Here is a 22614-nt window from a genome sequence, read left to right on the forward strand (position 1 = left end):
ATAATATCCAGCATCCCTTCATGATCAGAACACTCAAGAAAATTGGTCTAGAAGGGACTTTTCTTAAACTGATAGAGGCTATCTACAGCAAACCCACAGCCAATATCATATTGAATGGAGTTAAATTGGAATCATTTCCACTCAGATCAGGAACCAGACAAGGCTGCCCATTGTCTCCATTGCTTTTCAACATTGTAATGGAAGTTTTAGCCACCGCAATTAGGGAAGAAAAGGCGATCAAGGGTATCCATATAGGGTCAGAAGAGATCAAACTCTCGCTCTTCGCAGATGATATGATTGTGTATCTGGAAAACACTAGGGACTCTACTACAAAACTCCTAGAAGTGATCAAGGAATACAGCAGCGTCTCAGCTTACAAAATCAACATTCATAAATCGGTAGCCTTTATATACACCAACAACAGTCAAATTGAAAAAGCAGTTAAGGACTCTATCCCATTCACAGTAGTGCCAAAGAAGATGAAATATTTGGGAATTTACCTAACAAAAGACGTGAAAGATCTCTATAAAGAGAACTATGAAACTCTAAGAAAAGAAATAGCTGAAAATGTTACCAAATGGAAAAACATACCATGCTCATGGCTAGGAAGAATCAACATTATCAAAATGTCCATACTACCCAAAGCAATATATAATTTCAACGCACTCCCTATTAAAGCTCCACTGTCATATTTTGAAGATCTTGAAAAAACATTACTTCGTTTTATATGGAATCAGAAAAAACCTTGAATAGCCAAGACATTACTCAGAAATAAAAACAAAACAGGAGGAATCACACTACCAGACCTCAGACTTTACTACAAATCGATAGTGATCAAAACAGCATGGTATTGGCACAAAAACAGAGAAGTAGATATCTGGAACAGAATAGACAACCAAGAGATGAATCCAGCTACTTACCGCTATTTGATTTTTGACAAGCCAATTAAAAACATTCAGTGGGGAAAAGATTCCCTATTTAACAAATGGTGCTGGGTGAACTGGCTGGCAACCTGCAGAAGACTGAAATTGGACCCACACCTTTCACCATTAACTAAGATAGACTCTCATTGGATTAAAGATTTAAACTTAAGACATGAAACTATAAAAATACTAGAGGAGAATGCAGGGAAAACCCTTGAAGAAATTGGTCTGGGTGAGTATTTCATGAGGAGAACCCCCCGGGCAATTGAAGCAGCTTCAAAAATACACTACTGGGACTTGATCAAACTAAAAAGCTTCTGCACAGCTAAGAACACAGTAAGCAGAGCAAGCAGACAGCCCTCAGAATGGGAGAAGATATTTGCAGGGTATAACTCTGACAAAGGTTTAATAACCAGAATCCACAGAGAACTCAAACGCATCAGCAAGAAAAAAACAAGGGATCCCATCGCATGCTGGGCAAGGGATTTGAAGAGAAACTTCTCTGAAGAAGACAGGCGTACGGCCTTCAGACATATGAAAAAATGCTCATCATCTTTAATCATCAGAGAAATGCAAATCAAAACTACTTTGAGATATCATCTAACTCCAATGAGACTAGCCTATATCACAAAATCTCAAGACCAGAGATGTTGGCGTGGATGCAGAGAAAAGGGAACACTTCTGCACTGCTGGTGGGAATGCAAATTAATACATTCCTTTTGGAAAGATATATGGAGAACACTCAGAGATCTAAAAATAGATCTGCCATTCAATCCTGTAATTCCTCTGCTGGGCATATACCCAGAAGACCAAAAATCACAACATAACAAAGATATTTGTACCAGAATGTTTATTGCAGCCCAATTCATAATAGCTAAGTCATGGAAAAAGCCCAAGTGCCCATCAATCCACGAATGGATTAATAAATTGTGGTATATGTATACCATGGAATACTATGCAGCCTTAAAGAAAGATGGAGACTTTACCTCTTTCATGTTTTCATGGATGGAGCTGGAACATATTCTTCTTAGTAAAGTATCCCAAGAATGGAAGAAACAATACCCAATGTACACAGCCCTACTATGAAACTAATTTGGGACTCTCACATGAAAGCTATAACCCAGCTACAACTTAACAATAGGGGGAAGTGGGAAAGGGGGGGGTGGGTAGAGGGAGGGGAATCGGTGGGATCACACCTGTGGTGCATATTACAGGGGTATTTGCGAAACTTGGTAAATGTAGAATGTAAATGTTTTGGCACAGTAACTGAGATAACGCCGGAAAGGCTATGTTAACCACTGTGATAAAAATGTGTCAAATGGTTTATGAAGTGAGTGTATGATGCCCCATAATCATATCATTGTATACAGTTATGATATAATAAAAAAATTAAAAAAAACACACACACACAAAAAAAAAAGTCATTGAGGTTGTTACAGCTAGCCTTGTATTTCTCAACAACTGGAATTTAATTCAAAGGCTTAATGGATTCAAGTCAAACATTTTGGACTAGTATACATCATATATGATGATATGTTATACTTTACCTTTCCTTATAGTAGATGTAATTACATTATATCTGTTGTAGACGTCATGTATCTAACTAATAAAATGATGCTAATGTTGACCACTGGATTAGTAATGACATACATGCTGTTCTATCATTGAATCTGTTTCTAAAATAGACTTTATATGGTCTATTTCAATGCCTACCCATGCCGTGTATTCTGTATTTTATCACATTCACAGAAAACTAATTTTGGTTTCCAAATATGTTCAACTTTTTTCCAGTTGCTTTGTATCTTAGAACATATAGTTGTAGTGTATGAGAGAAATATAGGGCTGATGTGAGTTAAAACAATGTGGTAGGCTGTAGGAAGAATACAAACACCCTTGAATGCTAAAATAAGAAAACTGAGGTTCACTCTATATACACAAGGGTGACTTGGATGATTTTAAGGACAATGACAATGTCAAGCTTGGGCTTTTGAAAAGGTCACTCTAGTAAGAATAGAGCAGGCAAAATAGGAGACAGAACAGTTTGGAAGCTGCCTAAAATCAGGAAGTCCTAAACTAAGGAAGTAAGAAAAAAGGGAGACAGGGTTAGAAAGCTATTTTAAAAATAAATACCTTCAAGTTTGCTGTGTTTTTTTTTTCTTTCGCTTAATCAAATCTGCATGTGACCTCCTCTAGTAAAATTTTCATTTCAGTTACTGTACTTTTCAGCTCCAGAATTTCACTTTGATTTCTTTTTATAATTTCTCTCTTTAATAATATTCTAATTTTGTTCATACATTTCTTCCTTGACTTCATTTGTCTTCCTTTAACTCTTTGAACAACTTCCAAACAGTTGTTTTGAAGCCTTTGTCTATCAAAAAGACATTGGGCTTCTTCAAGGGCAGTTTCAGTTGATTTACTTGGTTCTTCCGAATGGGCCATATTTTCCTGTTTCTTTTTATGGCTTGTGATTTTTTTTGTGTGTGTGTGTGGAAAACTGGACATGTGAATCTTATAATCTACAATCTTATTGGTTGTAGTTGTCATTCTTGTTTGGCAGGCTCAGGCTGGATTTGAACCTGCCAGCTCTGGTGTATGTGGCTGGTGCCCTAGCCACTGAGCTACAAGCACCAAGCCTGCTTCTCCTGTTTGTCTATCACATGATTCATGCCATCATAATTTTTTTTTTCAGTTTATGGTAATAACGATTGACAAGACACAGGAGATAGTTACCAGCACCAGATGAGGCAATAGTGACCACACTGCTATCATTCCATCTGCAGACAGTATTGCCTTTGCCATCAGTTTAATAACTGAATGTGCCTCGTTCTTTTATCGTCAGAGTTACATCTGATTCCAGCAGAGATTTGTGATCCTTTCTCACTCTACCTGTTGCCTAATGTCCCATTGAACTGAGCTTATCAAGCAGTGTAGTATTGGTGAAAAGTTGTCAAATACAAAATGGTATTGTCCAGGATGTGCCCCGGTAAGTGCCTCACTAAACTGAAGTACAGGTGATGCTTCAACACTGCATTCCTCATGTTTAGTGTTTGGGTTTTTACCGGGATACAGCTAAAACCAGAAATGTAGCCCAGATGTGTTGCATCATAACAAAACTTACAGCTGAGCTGAACTGTCTTTCCTTCAATAGCTTGTTTACATCTGTGACCACCAAAATAAGAAACCACGCACTCATCAAAGCTAAAATACGTTGCTTTGGAAACAATTTTATACATCTTTCATTGAGTGTGCTTGTAAGAGGTTGCAACTTGGAAAACTTGTCTTTTGGGTCCAAAATTGCATTATCAGCAACATGCAAATCAGAAAATAAAGTTTTAAAAAAGTCATGTCTCAGGAGGTGCTGTGGTTCAGTGAGCCAGTGCCCCATATACTGAGGGTGACTGGTTCAAGCCCGGCCCCTCTGAACTGCAACAAAAAAATAGCTGGGTGTTGTGGCAGGTGCCTGTAGTCCCAGCTGCTCAGGAGGCTGGAACAAGAGAATTGCCTAAGCCCAGGAGTTGGAGGTTGCTGTGAGCAGTGTGACACCACAGCACTCTACCAAGGGTGATTAAGTGAGACTCTGACTCTAAAAAAAAAAAAAAAAAAAAAAAAAAGAGGTTGTGTCTAATGTGGCACTAACAAGTGCACATTTGTTCTTTGTTCCCAGAACATTCGCCTTCCAGGAACTGAGATATAACCATTCAGAAGAATAATTCCCAGAAAACATTTTAATTCAGGAATTAATCAAGTCAAGACTCTTACTTGCAGTGTATAAGTTGGAGTATGTGGCAACGAGTTCAATGACCTCATCATCAAGAAAAAGTTTGAGAATTTTTGGGGGAGTTCTCATTCTGGTGAAGAAATCATTTGCAGATTCTGTAACTCTACCTGCTGTGCGTTATGCAGTTAGGTCAGCTTTTTTCCATTTGTGAACAATTTTCTTTTTCCTTGATGGAGGAGGTTGCTGTGCAGTAGATGAACATGGAACTTCATCATCAAGAGAGTCCACTTCAGGTGCGTATGAGGGATCACCTGAGCAACACTCAGCATCATGGCCATCTTGAATAAGATATGCAAATGTGTGCAGCAAAGAACCTGGCAGATTATTTATTGTTCCACCTTCTTAATCTCCTGAGTCCTCATCGGAAACGGGTGCTGTTGCATTTTCACTATAACACTTGCTTCTGTGCTGTCATCTGTCTCTAACAAGTCAGTTACTTTATGTAAACTTAAAATCTGAGGCATCTTGAGACTTGTAAAATGATATCAATTAAAAAAAGGTAAAAGGATATTATTAGGTCTAGTCAGAAGGATCTTGCCTAGCACTCCAAAACTGGACAGTGCAAAATGTCAAACCCAACCCAATCCTATACCACAAAAGTAAACTCATTCAGAAACTTCGGATCAAACTCCAACTTCCACACTGGCGAAAGGATTAAAAATGTCCACTGGACCTTTGAAAAACTCGATACCCAAAATTCCACCAGACTTATCAATACTCTCCATCAATGTGAATGGCTTAAACTGTCCTCTACAGAGGCATAGGTTAGCTGACTGGATACAAAAACTCAAGCCAGATATTTGTTGCATACAAGAGTCACATCTCAACTTAAAAGACAAATACAGACTCAGGGTGAAAGGATGGTCATCCATATTTCAGGCAAATGGTAATCAGAAAAAAGCAGCTGTTGCAATTTTATTTGCAGATACAGTAGGCTTTAAACCATCAAAAGTAAGAAAGGACAAGAATGGTCACTTCATATTTGTTAAGGGTAATACTCAATATGACGAGATCTCAATTATTAATATCTATGCACCCAACCAGAATGCACCTCAATTTATAAGAGAAACTCTAACAAACATGAGTAACTTGATTTCCTCCAGCTCCATAATCGTTGGAGATTTCAACACTCCCTTGGCAGTGTTGGATCGATCCTCCAGAAAGAAGCTGAGCAAAGAAATCTTAGATTTAAACGTAACCATCCAATATTTAGATTTAGCAGACATCTACAGAACATTTCATCCCAACAAAACTGAATACACATACTTCTCATCAGCCCACGGAACTTACTCCAAAATTGATCACATTTTAGGTCACAAGTCTAACCTCAGTAAATTTAAAGGAATAGAAATTATTCCATGCATCTTCTCGGACCATCATGGAATAAAACTTGAATTGAGTAACAACAGGAATCTGCATACCCATACAAAAACATGGAAGTTAAATAACCTTATGCTGAATGATAGCTGGGTCAGAGATGAGATTAAGAAAGAAATCACCAATTTTTTGGAACAAAATGACAATGAAGACACAAGCTATCAGAACCTCTGGGACACTGCAAAGGCAGTTCTAAGAGGGAAATTTATAGCACTGCAAGCCTTCCTCAAGAGAACGGAAAGAGAGGAAGTTAACAACTTAATGGGACATCTCACGCAACTGGAAAAGGAAGAACATTCCAACCCCAAACCCAAGTAGAAGAAAAGAAATAACCAAAATTAGAGCAGAATTAAATGAAATTGAAAACAAAAGAATAATACAACAGATCAATAAATCAAAAAGCTGGTTTTTTGAAAAAGTCAATAAAATAGATAAACCTCTGGCCAACGTAACCAGGAAAAAAAGAGTAAAATCTCTAATATCATCAATCAGAAACAACAAAGACGAAATAACCACAGACTCATCAGAAATCCAAAAAATCCTTAATGAATATTACAAGAAACTTTATTCTCAGAAATATGAAAATCTGAAGGAAATAGACCGATACTTGGAAGCACGCCACCTTCCAAGACTTAACCAGAATCAAGTGGAAATGTTGAACAGACCCATATCAAGTTCAGAAATAGCATCAACTATACAAAACCTCCCTAAAAAGAAAAGCCCGGGACCAGATGGTTTCACGTCAGAATTCTACCAAACCTTTAAAGAGGAATTAGTACCTACATTACTCAACCTGTTCCAAAATGTAGAAAAAGAAGGAAGACTACCCAACACGTTCTATGAAGCAAATATCACCCTGATCCCCAAACCAGGAAAAGACCCAACAAGAAAAGAAAATTATAGACCAATATCACTAATGAATATAGATGCAAAAATATTCAACAAGATCCTAACAAACAGAATCCAACAACACATCAAACAAATTATACATCATGACCAAGTCGGTTTTATCCCAGGGTCTCAAGGCTGGTTCAATATACGTAAATCTATAAATGTAATTCAGCACATAAACAAATTAAAAAACAAAGACCATGTGATTCTCTCAATTGATGCAGAAAAAGCTTTTGATAATATCCAGCATCCCTTCATGATCAGAACACTCAAGAAAATTGGTCTAGAAGGGACTTTTCTTAAACTGATAGAGGCTATCTACAGCAAACCCACAGCCAATATCATATTGAATGGAGTTAAATTGGAATCATTTCCACTCAGATCAGGAACCAGACAAGGCTGCCCATTGTCTCCATTGCTTTTCAACATTGTAATGGAAGTTTTAGCCACCGCAATTAGGGAAGAAAAGGCGATCAAGGGTATCCATATAGGGTCAGAAGAGATCAAACTCTCGCTCTTCGCAGATGATATGATTGTGTATCTGGAAAACACTAGGGACTCTACTACAAAACTCCTAGAAGTGATCAAGGAATACAGCAGCGTCTCAGCTTACAAAATCAACATTCATAAATCGGTAGCCTTTATATACACCAACAACAGTCAAATTGAAAAAGCAGTTAAGGACTCTATCCCATTCACAGTAGTGCCAAAGAAGATGAAATATTTGGGAATTTACCTAACAAAAGACGTGAAAGATCTCTATAAAGAGAACTATGAAACTCTAAGAAAAGAAATAGCTGAAAATGTTACCAAATGGAAAAACATACCATGCTCATGGCTAGGAAGAATCAACATTATCAAAATGTCCATACTACCCAAAGCAATATATAATTTCAACGCACTCCCTATTAAAGCTCCACTGTCATATTTTGAAGATCTTGAAAAAACATTACTTCGTTTTATATGGAATCAGAAAAAACCTTGAATAGCCAAGACATTACTCAGAAATAAAAACAAAACAGGAGGAATCACACTACCAGACCTCAGACTTTACTACAAATCGATAGTGATCAAAACAGCATGGTATTGGCACAAAAACAGAGAAGTAGATATCTGGAACAGAATAGACAACCAAGAGATGAATCCAGCTACTTACCGCTATTTGATTTTTGACAAGCCAATTAAAAACATTCAGTGGGGAAAAGATTCCCTATTTAACAAATGGTGCTGGGTGAACTGGCTGGCAACCTGCAGAAGACTGAAATTGGACCCACACCTTTCACCATTAACTAAGATAGACTCTCATTGGATTAAAGATTTAAACTTAAGACATGAAACTATAAAAATACTAGAGGAGAATGCAGGGAAAACCCTTGAAGAAATTGGTCTGGGTGAGTATTTCATGAGGAGAACCCCCCGGGCAATTGAAGCAGCTTCAAAAATACACTACTGGGACTTGATCAAACTAAAAAGCTTCTGCACAGCTAAGAACACAGTAAGCAGAGCAAGCAGACAGCCCTCAGAATGGGAGAAGATATTTGCAGGGTATAACTCTGACAAAGGTTTAATAACCAGAATCCACAGAGAACTCAAACGCATCAGCAAGAAAAAAACAAGGGATCCCATCGCATGCTGGGCAAGGGATTTGAAGAGAAACTTCTCTGAAGAAGACAGGCGTACGGCCTTCAGACATATGAAAAAATGCTCATCATCTTTAATCATCAGAGAAATGCAAATCAAAACTACTTTGAGATATCATCTAACTCCAATGAGACTAGCCTATATCACAAAATCTCAAGACCAGAGATGTTGGCGTGGATGCAGAGAAAAGGGAACACTTCTGCACTGCTGGTGGGAATGCAAATTAATACATTCCTTTTGGAAAGATATATGGAGAACACTCAGAGATCTAAAAATAGATCTGCCATTCAATCCTGTAATTCCTCTGCTGGGCATATACCCAGAAGACCAAAAATCACAACATAACAAAGATATTTGTACCAGAATGTTTATTGCAGCCCAATTCATAATAGCTAAGTCATGGAAAAAGCCCAAGTGCCCATCAATCCACGAATGGATTAATAAATTGTGGTATATGTATACCATGGAATACTATGCAGCCTTAAAGAAAGATGGAGACTTTACCTCTTTCATGTTTTCATGGATGGAGCTGGAACATATTCTTCTTAGTAAAGTATCCCAAGAATGGAAGAAACAATACCCAATGTACACAGCCCTACTATGAAACTAATTTGGGACTCTCACATGAAAGCTATAACCCAGCTACAACTTAACAATAGGGGGAAGTGGGAAAGGGGGGGGTGGGTAGAGGGAGGGGAATCGGTGGGATCACACCTGTGGTGCATATTACAGGGGTATTTGCGAAACTTGGTAAATGTAGAATGTAAATGTTTTGGCACAGTAACTGAGATAACGCCGGAAAGGCTATGTTAACCACTGTGATAAAAATGTGTCAAATGGTTTATGAAGTGAGTGTATGATGCCCCATAATCATATCATTGTATACAGTTATGATATAATAAAAAAATTAAAAAAAACACACACACACAAAAAAAAAAGTCATTGAGGTTGTTACAGCTAGCCTTGTATTTCTCAACAACTGGAATTTAATTCAAAGGCTTAATGGATTCAAGTCAAACATTTTGGACTAGTATACATCATATATGATGATATGTTATACTTTACCTTTCCTTATAGTAGATGTAATTACATTATATCTGTTGTAGACGTCATGTATCTAACTAATAAAATGATGCTAATGTTGACCACTGGATTAGTAATGACATACATGCTGTTCTATCATTGAATCTGTTTCTAAAATAGACTTTATATGGTCTATTTCAATGCCTACCCATGCCGTGTATTCTGTATTTTATCACATTCACAGAAAACTAATTTTGGTTTCCAAATATGTTCAACTTTTTTCCAGTTGCTTTGTATCTTAGAACATATAGTTGTAGTGTATGAGAGAAATATAGGGCTGATGTGAGTTAAAACAATGTGGTAGGCTGTAGGAAGAATACAAACACCCTTGAATGCTAAAATAAGAAAACTGAGGTTCACTCTATATACACAAGGGTGACTTGGATGATTTTAAGGACAATGACAATGTCAAGCTTGGGCTTTTGAAAAGGTCACTCTAGTAAGAATAGAGCAGGCAAAATAGGAGACAGAACAGTTTGGAAGCTGCCTAAAATCAGGAAGTCCTAAACTAAGGAAGTAAGAAAAAAGGGAGACAGGGTTAGAAAGCTATTTTAAAAATAAATACCTTCAAGTTTGCTGTGTTTTTTTTTTCTTTCGCTTAATCAAATCTGCATGTGACCTCCTCTAGTAAAATTTTCATTTCAGTTACTGTACTTTTCAGCTCCAGAATTTCACTTTGATTTCTTTTTATAATTTCTCTCTTTAATAATATTCTAATTTTGTTCATACATTTCTTCCTTGACTTCATTTGTCTTCCTTTAACTCTTTGAACAACTTCCAAACAGTTGTTTTGAAGCCTTTGTCTATCAAAAAGACATTGGGCTTCTTCAAGGGCAGTTTCAGTTGATTTACTTGGTTCTTCCGAATGGGCCATATTTTCCTGTTTCTTTTTATGGCTTGTGATTTTTTTTGTGTGTGTGTGTGGAAAACTGGACATGTGAATCTTATAATCTACAATCTTATTGGTTGTAGTTGTCATTCTTGTTTGGCAGGCTCAGGCTGGATTTGAACCTGCCAGCTCTGGTGTATGTGGCTGGTGCCCTAGCCACTGAGCTACAAGCACCAAGCCTGCTTCTCCTGTTTGTCTATCACATGATTCATGCCATCATAATTTTTTTTTTCAGTTTATGGTAATAACGATTGACAAGACACAGGAGATAGTTACCAGCACCAGATGAGGCAATAGTGACCACACTGCTATCATTCCATCTGCAGACAGTATTGCCTTTGCCATCAGTTTAATAACTGAATGTGCCTCGTTCTTTTATCGTCAGAGTTACATCTGATTCCAGCAGAGATTTGTGATCCTTTCTCACTCTACCTGTTGCCTAATGTCCCATTGAACTGAGCTTATCAAGCAGTGTAGTATTGGTGAAAAGTTGTCAAATACAAAATGGTATTGTCCAGGATGTGCCCCGGTAAGTGCCTCACTAAACTGAAGTACAGGTGATGCTTCAACACTGCATTCCTCATGTTTAGTGTTTGGGTTTTTACCGGGATACAGCTAAAACCAGAAATGTAGCCCAGATGTGTTGCATCATAACAAAACTTACAGCTGAGCTGAACTGTCTTTCCTTCAATAGCTTGTTTACATCTGTGACCACCAAAATAAGAAACCACGCACTCATCAAAGCTAAAATACGTTGCTTTGGAAACAATTTTATACATCTTTCATTGAGTGTGCTTGTAAGAGGTTGCAACTTGGAAAACTTGTCTTTTGGGTCCAAAATTGCATTATCAGCAACATGCAAATCAGAAAATAAAGTTTAAAAAAAGTCATGTCTCAGGAGGTGCTGTGGTTCAGTGAGCCAGTGCCCCATATACTGAGGGTGACTGGTTCAAGCCCGGCCCCTCTGAACTGCAACAAAAAAATAGCTGGGTGTTGTGGCAGGTGCCTGTAGTCCCAGCTGCTCAGGAGGCTGGAACAAGAGAATTGCCTAAGCCCAGGAGTTGGAGGTTGCTGTGAGCAGTGTGACACCACAGCACTCTACCAAGGGTGATTAAGTGAGACTCTGACTCTAAAAAAAAAAAAAAAAAAAAAAAAAAGAGGTCGTGTCTAATGTGGCACTAACAAGTGCACATTTGTTCTTTGTTCCCAGAACATTCGCCTTCCAGGAACTGAGATATAACCATTCAGAAGAATAATTCCCAGAAAACATTTTAATTCAGGAATTAATCAAGTCAAGACTCTTACTTGCAGTGTATAAGTTGGAGTATGTGGCAACGAGTTCAATGACCTCATCATCAAGAAAAAGTTTGAGAATTTTTGGGGGAGTTCTCATTCTGGTGAAGAAATCATTTGCAGATTCTGTAACTCTACCTGCTGTGCGTTATGCAGTTAGGTCAGCTTTTTTCCATTTGTGAACAATTTTCTTTTTCCTTGATGGAGGAGGTTGCTGTGCAGTAGATGAACATGGAACTTCATCATCAAGAGAGTCCACTTCAGGTGCGTATGAGGGATCACCTGAGCAACACTCAGCATCATGGCCATCTTGAATAAGATATGCAAATGTGTGCAGCAAAGAACCTGGCAGATTATTTATTGTTCCACCTTCTTAATCTCCTGAGTCCTCATCGGAAACGGGTGCTGTTGCATTTTCACTATAACACTTGCTTCTGTGCTGTCATCTGTCTCTAACAAGTCAGTTACTTTATGTAAACTTAAAATCTGAGGCATCTTGAGACTTGTAAAATGATATCAATTAAAAAAAGGTAAAAGGATATTATTAGGTCTAGTCAGAAGGATCTTGCCTAGCACTCCAAAACTGGACAGTGCAAAATGTCAAACCCATAACTAAAACACAATAAAAACATCAGTATTTTCTTTTTGCAGCACAATAACATAATTAAAAGAAAAGTTATAGAAAAAAAAAACAGATATAAGATGTAGTGCAGTATTTACCCGTCTTTGGATGGTTCTTCAAAAATTTCCCCCAAATTCATTTCACTTTTTGATAAACCCCCTGCAGGCCAGTATCTGCATCAGTGGCTAACTTTGTGCATCACGTGAGAACGTGTAGGCTCAGGAGGCAGACATATGGGAAAGATCAGACTTCCTTGAGGACCTTGATTTTTTAGGATATAAATAACTGTCACTGTTTTCCAATAATAGAACATCAGGCACAAAGCAATCCTGGGTCTGAGAAGGGACTATGAGACTTCTTTGCTGTGTGTTTGGGATCCAACCCCACGTGCCTTTGGCCTAAGAAGGGGCCCATGGCAACACAAAGGCAGCTGATCTTGGCTCAGAGAGAGGATCCGGGTCCTTAATGAAATTCTAAACTAGACCCAGGCAAATCCTGAGGCAAAAAGACGAGCTGGGAGGCAGGAGGAGAAGCAAAAATTGGGGGTTAAGGAGGAAATTCAAGACAGCCAAAGAACAGGACTGCAATTGGACCTCGGAGTGTTCTTTATCTCAGCAGGGTATATATGAGCAAGTTGGGGAGTGACCAACCAGTCACCAGAGCCCAGCTGTGGATGAGGAGAAAGCTCTTTGTAGGTCTGTGTTCTCTTGGGCGCCTTCACATCTTCCCAGTAGCAAGGTGGTTACCATGGGCACGGGATGAGTGGGATCCTGAGAGGCGAGATGAAATGCACCAACCGAACCACTAGGTTCCTCCGTGAATTTAAATACAGCAAGTCAATGAGAGCCTACTACATTCTTCTGGGAGACAGCTGTGCTCCAAAATTTCTATAGAGGATTTTACTCAGAGAAAATTGGCATTTCTGTAAACCTTGTCATGCCAGATAAAGACATTGCAAGGGAAGAGGGAGTGCGCCCTTCACACCTCTCTGTCCCTCTGTGGTTCATGGTGGTAAAGTGTGAGCACTATTCTCTTCTGGACTTCAGAGAAGTTGCCACACACCCAGCAGTCCTGAAAGTGTCACCCTGGGCACCATGTTTTAAGAGAAAGTGGGAAAACTGAAGAAAAGAAAAATCTTTTCCCATTCCCATTCCATAGGAATGGGAGAAATAAACAGATGAGGATAAAGAGGGCATGAGGGAGAAACGGGGCAGAAGCCCACTGGAGCCCTCCCCTCTCGCCCAACGGAGCAGCAGAGGTGGGAGAAAGTTTGAGCTTCGAGAGTCCTAGACCTTCAATTAACAGTCTATGTTGCTTTGAAGGAACCTTCAGGATCAGGATATGGAGAGAGTGTGTGCAAACAAGGAGGTTGATTTCAGAGCAGGACTCCACTCATTGAACACACAATTTTACTTACAGAACTCTCATTTTCACCCCAGGTGCTCTTTCAGGAGTTCCACCTTTCCCAGTCTAAATTTGGAAAAATGGAGCAAAACTCTGCTATTTTAAGTTTTCTTTACAAACTTGGATATTTTGAACACAAAAGAGCTTAAGAAACAAATTGAGAGATTAAAAAATAACAATTTAATTGCTACTGCTTTATTTGGTAAAATTAAAATACTCAGTGATACATCCTTGTATCCATCACCATTGTGAGTTCTAAACATGAAATGAAAAATGCATGAACTTATTTCCAAGTTATAATGAGAGGAATTTTATTGACAATTCTAGGTCCTACTGCTTTAGCAGAATGAAGTTTCTCTAAATTTAAATTAACAAAAGAATCTACTTTACTACTATAATGAATCAGAGAAGGTTTATTTAATTTGGTAGTACTGTCAACAGACCATTTATTATGTAACAATTTGGAATTCAACAATATAATTAATGACTTTGTTGAAATGAAGGTAAGAAATATTTTCATGAATAAATCTATTATTAATTTCCTATATCATTTTATACATCATAACCTCTAGATTGTGAATAGAATCGCTTGAATATACAATAAGTTATGTTTCATAATTTAAATTTAGTCTAACTGCTTGCATATTTCTAATTATCAGGTTCATCTTAATGCCATGTATTGCAACAGGACTTATGCCAATGAAATTGAAACACTATTTGGATTTAAAGAACAAATGAAAATGTTCTTCTTTTAGATATTTGTTTCATTGTGGAGTATTATGGAAGTTTTCTATGGGGATGCTATTATATGAATCTTTAGAGATACCATGGTAAGCATAGAAAAATTCCCCTGTAAGGAACACAGTTGATTATGGCCTAAGAGTTCAAGAGAATATGGGGTGAAAGGAACAGAAAAGGAATTATTGTTCACATTTTCCTACATACTCTGGTGAACACTTGTTTTTGTAGTCATCATCAATGAAAAAAAGTAACAAACTTTTAGAGGGTCCACAGGAGCCAGAATTTGTTGGTGGAACACTAGATAAAGCAATGTCATGAATAATGCTGTAGCTCATATTAAATAAATGCTATTAGAAAATTGTGGGTGCAAGATTTGTATACTTTCAACAAAACACATTCAAAGAGTCATAGTATTATGAGTAATAGCAACATTGCTACAATTCTTTTGTGGTGGAAAATGTAGAATTAACTAGGAATGGCACCTTTAATAATAAGGAGCATGATGAAATGCTATCTGTATGAGCAGGAAGAGATGGTGCCTTCACAGTGTAAAGTGTCCTTATGTGTACTGAGGGTGATACATACTCATGAAGGAATTTTTTCTGTATTCATTTTTCTAAGTTTTCACTAATAAAACTATAACTATATTATAGTCCTATAAATGTTTGTAGTGCACTTTAATCATTAAACGTATGTAGACAGGAATCTTCATGCCTTCTCGGTGGCCTTGAGTGCAGTTGACCAGACCTCTTAATTGATCAAAGTCCATCCACTGTAAAGTCCTTTCTTCTGTCACTCTCTGGTTTTTGCTTTGGTTCCTCTGACCATTACTTCTTTGTTTTCTCTCTATGCCAATCTCCCTACACTTGAAGTTAAGGATGATGTGGGGCTTGGGGGGGTTTTCTTAATCTATATTCTTTCATTATCCCATCTAATTCACTTCCACTACTTCAGTTACACTTTATAGTGAACTCTAAAGTTCGTACCTTATTTGAAAGTCAAATCTGCAACTCCCAGGTGCTTGTTATAAGCCTCCATCGTATATCTCACAGGTATTCAGACTCAAAGTGTAAAATGTCTAAAGGTGTACTTCTATGTCACTCCCAAGCCCACCCCCCTTCCTGTGGCATGCTCAGTACAGTTGCTCAGGCCACGTCATGGGATCATGATTGACATATGCTCTCTCTCTTACTCTTGATGTCTAACAACAAGGACTATGTCTAAATTGTATTCCTACTGACCAGCATGTATTCAATCATTTATTAAATGTTCATTAAATCATTTATTTAACAAATGTTAGTGGATCTCTACTATATGTCAAGCACAAAATAACTTTCAATTAATATGTTTGAATGCTTGCAGGAAAATGTTAAAACATAAGGGTTAAATATTTTTAACATTTTTTTTAATATTACATATCACTCCAAATCTTATGCACTTCCTTCCAAAGCCTATGCTATACACGGTCCCCATTAGCCACACATGTTGAAGTAAATACTGATTTTCCATCTCCACTGGTTCTGTTCAGTATTCAGTCAGTAGTAAATAATTAGGTTAGATGCACAACTTGTCAAAATTTGCAGCCTCTCATCTGGTGGTATGAGGAGAGATTATACATCTACATCTTTAGTCTCTCCTAGGAAGCCATGGAATTGCAAAGTAGGATGTGCCTCTGGTTTACAGGAAAGCATGTACTTTATATCATCAGGCATGTTCAGAGAGAAAATTAGGACTATATTTCTACCTCTCAACCTCTGCCTTTAAATTATGCTTTTGAGTCTTTTTGATCCAGAAAAACCAAGCAAGAGCACAATCACCTTCTGGATTTACCCACCCCTTCTGAGTAATTTCCAAATCCCTTGTTTAATCTCATGGGTTCGTACACCATAGACAATAGGATTCAGAGCTGCAGGAATTACATGGTGTAAAACATTAAGTAAGACAGGGACATCAGGGGAAACCTTTTTCTTGGCCATATGGGTAAAAACGAAAACCAGCAGGATGGTGCTAAAGAAGAGAATGAGAATGAAGTGAGAGCCACAAGTGCTCAGAGCTTTGGCAGCTGCTCCTTTTGCCTTGAGTCTAAGAACAGCTTGGAGAATGAAAATATAGGAAAGGAAGATGAGGATGAGGTCAGAGCCTATAAGAGTCCAGGCCACAATTAACTGGTAGATTTGGTTGAGAGCAATGTTATCACAGGAGAGTTTAGAAACAGAGAGATTGGCACAGATACAATTCTCAATTATATTTTTTCCACAGTAGTGGAGATGGGCAGAGAGGATGGGGATAGGTGCAGTGAAAAACGTATTCCGGGCCAAGATGAAAACAATAGCCTTTGCCACAAATTCGTTTGTAATGATGGATGAGTAATGTAGAGGCTTGCAGATGGCCACATAGCGATCATAGGCCATTGCCAGGAAGGTGCATGATTCCATGGGCAAGAAGTTGTTCATAATGAACATCTGGAGGAAGCAGGCCCAGAAGCTGATGGACCTGAGGTTGAACCAGAAGATGGCCAGGACTTTGGGGATGACGGTGAGGCAGAGCACGATGTCCAGCAGGGAGAGGAGGCTGAGCAGGTAGTACATGGGCTGGTGCAGAGCAACCTCCAGCCAGATGGTGATCAGGAGGGTGGCATTGGCGCCCATGGCCAGGAGGAAAAGGAGGCTTAGGGGCAGGGACAGCCAGTGCTGCCAACTGGGGGAACTGACAAAACAGTTCAGGAGGAATTCAGAGACTTCAGTAGGCAGGGAGCTGTTGCTAGAAGGCAGCATTGGCAGCATTTAGTGAGGTGTAGATGTCTCTAAATAGCTGAAGAAGAGAGAAAGAGTTAATTCTACCCTAGTCTCTGATGACTATGTACTTAGACTCTAAGGTCCATTGGGATAGGGACACAATTCACCTTATTTGTCCCACATCCCTATGCCTAACACATTTTTGACACATGAGCGATAGCAATATATATATATATAAAATCATGTTTTATCAACTTTGTTCTTTCCTTTTTTTATGGATTCATCTGTTTAATATAGCAGGTTGATAAATCATTTTATGTCAAAGGCAGCTTTGCTCATATTTCCCATGATTTCATAAATGACCATTATTTGGGAAGCTGCTCAGTCAACTTGCATAATTAGTTTTACTCTCAATAAAATTATAGCTCTAATGTTTGCATATATTATATATAAATATTAATATATAATATTTTGTCAATACTAGGCACCATAAAATGTAAACACAATTGCTGCCTTAAACCTGGATATACCTTCAAGGATTCAAAGTGGCTTTGTTTTAGTTACCCTGTGCGCATATAGTGCAGAAAAAGGTCTTCACGTTAGCACTATGTACATAAGAGGAGATCCAAATTATGAGAGGCAGATATAATTTGAATTACTCAAACATTCATTAAACTAAGTTTCATAGTAACATCCAGGTTTATCTTCCTTTCACTAACCATGTTTCCTGTTAAGCACATCATAACAACAGCATAGTGAAGTGAATGATGAAATAAAAGAATTTCGATACACTAGAAAACAGTGCTCAGTGATACATTTACATTCTATTTATATGATTAAACGTTTGATCATACAGTACCTTCCTACAGGATTACTGGCTAATTTGGGGGTGGGGTTTATACTGTTAGAGATATTACTAACATGATAACTACTTCCCTTATATGCAAATATAAAAACACACCAGGAGTGCTTTGCTGTTGAATGGTTACTGTACCATACAGAGATAAGACGGAGTCTTTGGAGAGCTGTTTCTTTGCCGCTTCATCCGATTTTGTAGTTTGCTCCATGAATAGATCGAGATACCCAGACGTTACTGTAGAAAGCGTAGCAGCTGCTGTTACAGAGGACGTCCCCTGAGCTGGGAGCATGACAGTTGCAGGTAAGAAATTAGAAATCATTGGTCCAAAGAATGTCAAGATCATCATTCAGGGCTGGCACTGTTGTGTTTCCACTGGTCACTAGTGCCTCAGAAGGGCCATGGAGTCCTAAAAGATCAACCGTGGCTTCTACAGCTTTTTTAGGGCTGGCACTTTTTTTAGGCTCCAGTTGCTGATCTTCCTTCTACTGTAGCTTTTCAGTTGTAAGTGGTTTTGCAGGCTTTCTGAATCCTTTTCTCTCTTTTTCTCTTCCTTTTTGTTTTTCCTTTTCTTTATTTGTAATAGCTATAGCATTTTTATCATAGTATTTCTTCTTTTCATATTTATCTCTGATGAAAAATTCCACTGCTTGATCTGTCTGTGGTCTTCCAAAGTTCTCTGGAAGATTGGCTTCTTAGTGTAGTCCTGCCTTAGTATTTCCCATATCTTGCATGCACTGTATCTGTTCTGATGTCCATTGGTCTAGGTTGACTGATTTCACCCTGGATGTGTGAACCCCCAAATTTCTATGAACTCCAGCACATCTGATGCAAATAAACACACCAATATTCCAGGAAGCCCATCAGGGACCGAGAACGATCACCATACTCTTCCTGGATGCAGAGGCAGGAGCCCGGTACAAGAGCTGTCAGGTAGACAGGCAGGTAGGGCTCCATCTGGGAGACCAAGCATCGAGCCATGAGAGCCACTAGAATCACAAGAGCGAGGACATCATCACACAGCAGGGTAGAAGAGGGGACGGAGACATGAGGTGGCCCCACCTACAGAGGTAGCCGTGAACTGAACTGAACTCTATAACCCTAACCACTTCTCTGGCGGGGGCTCCCAGCCCTGCTACTTCCCCAGCCCCGGTACGCGGGTACCCGCTCAGCGCAGGGGCGGCAGGAACAGGAGGATGGGACCACGGACCTGGCCGCGGGCCGGACCTCGCCGGCGCCTCTGGCAGAGGGTCGATGGGAGCCCCGCGCGGATCTGCCCAGACACCCGCCCTCCCGCCAGCGTCGGGGCTGGTCACCGGTCGCGAGGCGGGGGGGGGCGGCGACCAGGGGCGGCAGTGGCGACCAACTTTGTTCTTTCCATTGTATTTCATCTGCTGTTTTCCCTTGGATAAATTTACCTTTTCAATTTGTTTTGCTTGATTAATATTTAATCACGAATCATTTAAACATCGAATATTATTTAAATGACACATTTAAGTAATCTATATCTCTGTCTTATCTGTACTAATGTCCCTTCCCTATGTGTACTTATGTCCATACCCCCACCCACAGTTACATCAATATTTATACTTGTACCTATACCTATATCTACACTTGAATGCTTGAGTACATTCATGAACAGGCAAACATTAAATAATTCTCAGGCAAGGAATTTAATGAAGAGCAAGACCCCATCTCTAAAAATAGCTGGAAATTGTCCTGGGTGCCTGTAGTCCTAGTTACTTGAGAGGCTGAGGCAAGAGAATTGCTTGAGTCCAAGAATTTGATGTTGCTGTGAGCTATGATGCAATAGCTCTCGACTGAGGGCAAAAAGTGAGACTGTCTCAAAAAAAAAAAAAGAAAAAAAAGAAAAAAAAATACGGAGGAGGCGGAGCAAGATGGCAGCCGAGTAACAGCTTCCTTGCATCTGGGCACCGTGAGTCTGGGGAGATAGGACTCCAGGCGTCTCTGGCTGGTGGGAACTGCCTATCATCACTCCTATGAGGATAAAGGGAGTCAGCGAGAGACTTCTGGACCCCAAGAGGAGGACTAAATCCGTGGAAAACCGGCAAGTGGTCGCGTGTGTTCAATCCGTCTAAACCCGCCCACAACTGTAAGTTCAGTAGCAGCGAGACTGCAAACCAGAAAGGCCTTACCTGTGAACTGTTTTGATGTCCTTGGACTTGGCACTGAGTTGAACTGCCTTGGGGAAGGCCTGAGCGGGAGTGCGAGAACTTTGGCCGTTGTCTAGGGCCCCAGTCTGAGCCGCTGAGCCAGACGGAGCTAATAGTGTTTGGCGGTGGGTCACACGGATCCATTGTCAGCGATCTGCCCCGGCAAGCTCCGCCCTCAGGGTCGCAGAGCTAGAAACGGGTGGGAGCTGGTAACCCAGCAACCAAGTAGCCTAAGGGTGGGGTCTGAGCCGCCTTGCAGCCCTAACCCTCAGGGGCAGAGTGAGACCGGTTTTGGCACACTGAGTTAGTGGATAGCCACTTCAGCAGCGATTCTAGCAAGAAAGCTGGGAAAGCTTCTGCTCAACAAGTTTACAAGTTCGAAGTGCCTTTTAAGTAGGCTGAAGAGAGATTCAGGGTGTCTACCTGCTGGGGTTTGAGTAATCAGCAGCCTCCAGTCGTATCTGAACTGTGACTAACATCTCATACCCCAGAAGACCACGTGTTGCCCAGACAATATTCAATAACATATACAAACTGCTTTGTTTTTGGTTGTGTATTTTTTTCTTTCTTTTTTTGCTTGGTTGTTTTTTTTTGTTTGTTTATTTTGACGTTGCTGATATTCTTTTGTTTATTTAATTTCAATCTTTTCCACACAGATCCCTTTTTCTTTCTCAATTTTCCTAGTTTAATTATAATTTCCCATTGCTGCTTTTTTTAATAACTTCAACTTCATTTTTGCTAGTGTTTCTACCGATATAATTTGGTTTTTCACCCAATTTTATCCCTGTAAAGTTTTCTGTTTGCTTCTTTTGGTTTGATTTATAGCATTTTTGTCTTTCCTCTCTACTTGGTGGAGGTGGGGTACTGTGTCTGATCAGGTTAGCAAAGAGCTGCTGACCTCAAGGGAACCACGCAACTGGGCACCCCCAGAAGGTGGGGTTTTTTAAGGTTGTGTCAAAGTACCCTACTGTACACCTATATTGCCCTGTCTCCCTCTTTCTGTGCCTCTCTTCTTTTTGTCAATATTCCTTATACCCACCCCCTCTCCTTTCTCTATCTTTCTTTTTTTCTTATCACTTGGTCCTCCTTTCTTTCATCCCCTTTTTTTTTGCTCTTCAACCTTCTCACCTTTCTGGTCCTGTAACCTTTAGTCCACAGGCACAAGAACTTAAAGAGCAAGAGGAAGTGAAAGGAAAATTAGGGCAAGCAAACAGATAAAAGAAATCACTCATGAGGAAGAATCAGCAGAAAACTCCAGGCAACATGAAGAACCAGTCTAGAACAACCCCACCAAGGGACCATGAGGTAGCTACTGCAGATGATTCCACCAGTATAGAAATGTTAGGAATGACAGAAAGGGAATTTAGAATACACATGTTGAAAACAATGAAAGAAATGATGGAAACAATGAAGGAAATTGCTAATAAAGTGGAAAATAACCAAAAGGAAATCCAAAAACAGAATCAAATAAGAGATGAACGATATGAAGAATATAAAAAGGATATAGCAGAGCTGAAGGAACTGAAACAGTCAATTAGGGAACTTAAAGATGCAATGGAAAGTATCAGCAACAGGTTAGACCATGCAGAAGAAAGAATTTCAGAGGTAGAAGACAAAGTTCTTGAGATAACTCAGACAGTAAAAGAGGCAGAAAAGAAGAGAGAGAAAGCAGAACGTTCACTGTCAGAATTATGGGACTTTATGAAGCGTTCCAACATACGAGTTATAGGAATTCCAGAAGGGGAAGAAGAATGCCCCAGAGGAATGGAAGCCATACTAGAGAATATTATAAAAGAAAATTTCCCAAACATCACCAAAGATTCTGACACACTGCTTTCAGAGGGATATCGGACCCCGGGTCGCCTCAACTCTAACCGAGCTTCTCCAAGACACATTGTGATGAACCTGTCCAAAGTCAAGACAAAAGAAAAGATTCTGCAAGCTGCCAGGAGTAAGCGCCAGTTGACCTACAGGGGCAAATCCATCAGAGTTACCACAGACTTCTCTAATGAAACTTTCCAAGCAAGAAGACAATGGTCATCTACCTTTAATCTACTTAAACAGAACAATTTTCAGCCCAGAATTCTGTACCCTGCTAAGCTAAGCTTCAAAATTGACGGAGAAATCAAATCATTTACGGATATACAAACATTGAGGAAATTCGCCACAACAAGACCAGCTCTACAGGAAATACTTCAACCTGTTCT

General features: G+C 39.3%; 1 protein-coding gene and 1 pseudogene across 1 annotated transcript; both read right to left on the reverse strand.

Annotated features, from left to right (window-relative positions):
* Window positions 1-16468: 16468 nt before the first annotated feature.
* On the reverse strand, window positions 16469-17425 carry LOC128564426 (olfactory receptor 56A3-like). The gene has a single exon (XM_053559908.1). The coding sequence runs from the start codon at window positions 17423-17425 to the stop codon at window positions 16469-16471; it is 957 nt and encodes a 318-aa protein (XP_053415883.1).
* Window positions 17426-18273: 848 nt separating this feature from the next.
* Window positions 18274-19190, reverse strand: LOC128564427 (stromal membrane-associated protein 1-like; annotated as a pseudogene).
* Between the last annotated feature and the right edge of the window lie 3424 nt (window positions 19191-22614).

This window comes from Nycticebus coucang, chromosome 14 (assembly GCF_027406575.1).
Source record: "Nycticebus coucang isolate mNycCou1 chromosome 14, mNycCou1.pri, whole genome shotgun sequence".
NCBI classification, from domain to species: Eukaryota; Metazoa; Chordata; class Mammalia; order Primates; family Lorisidae; genus Nycticebus; species Nycticebus coucang.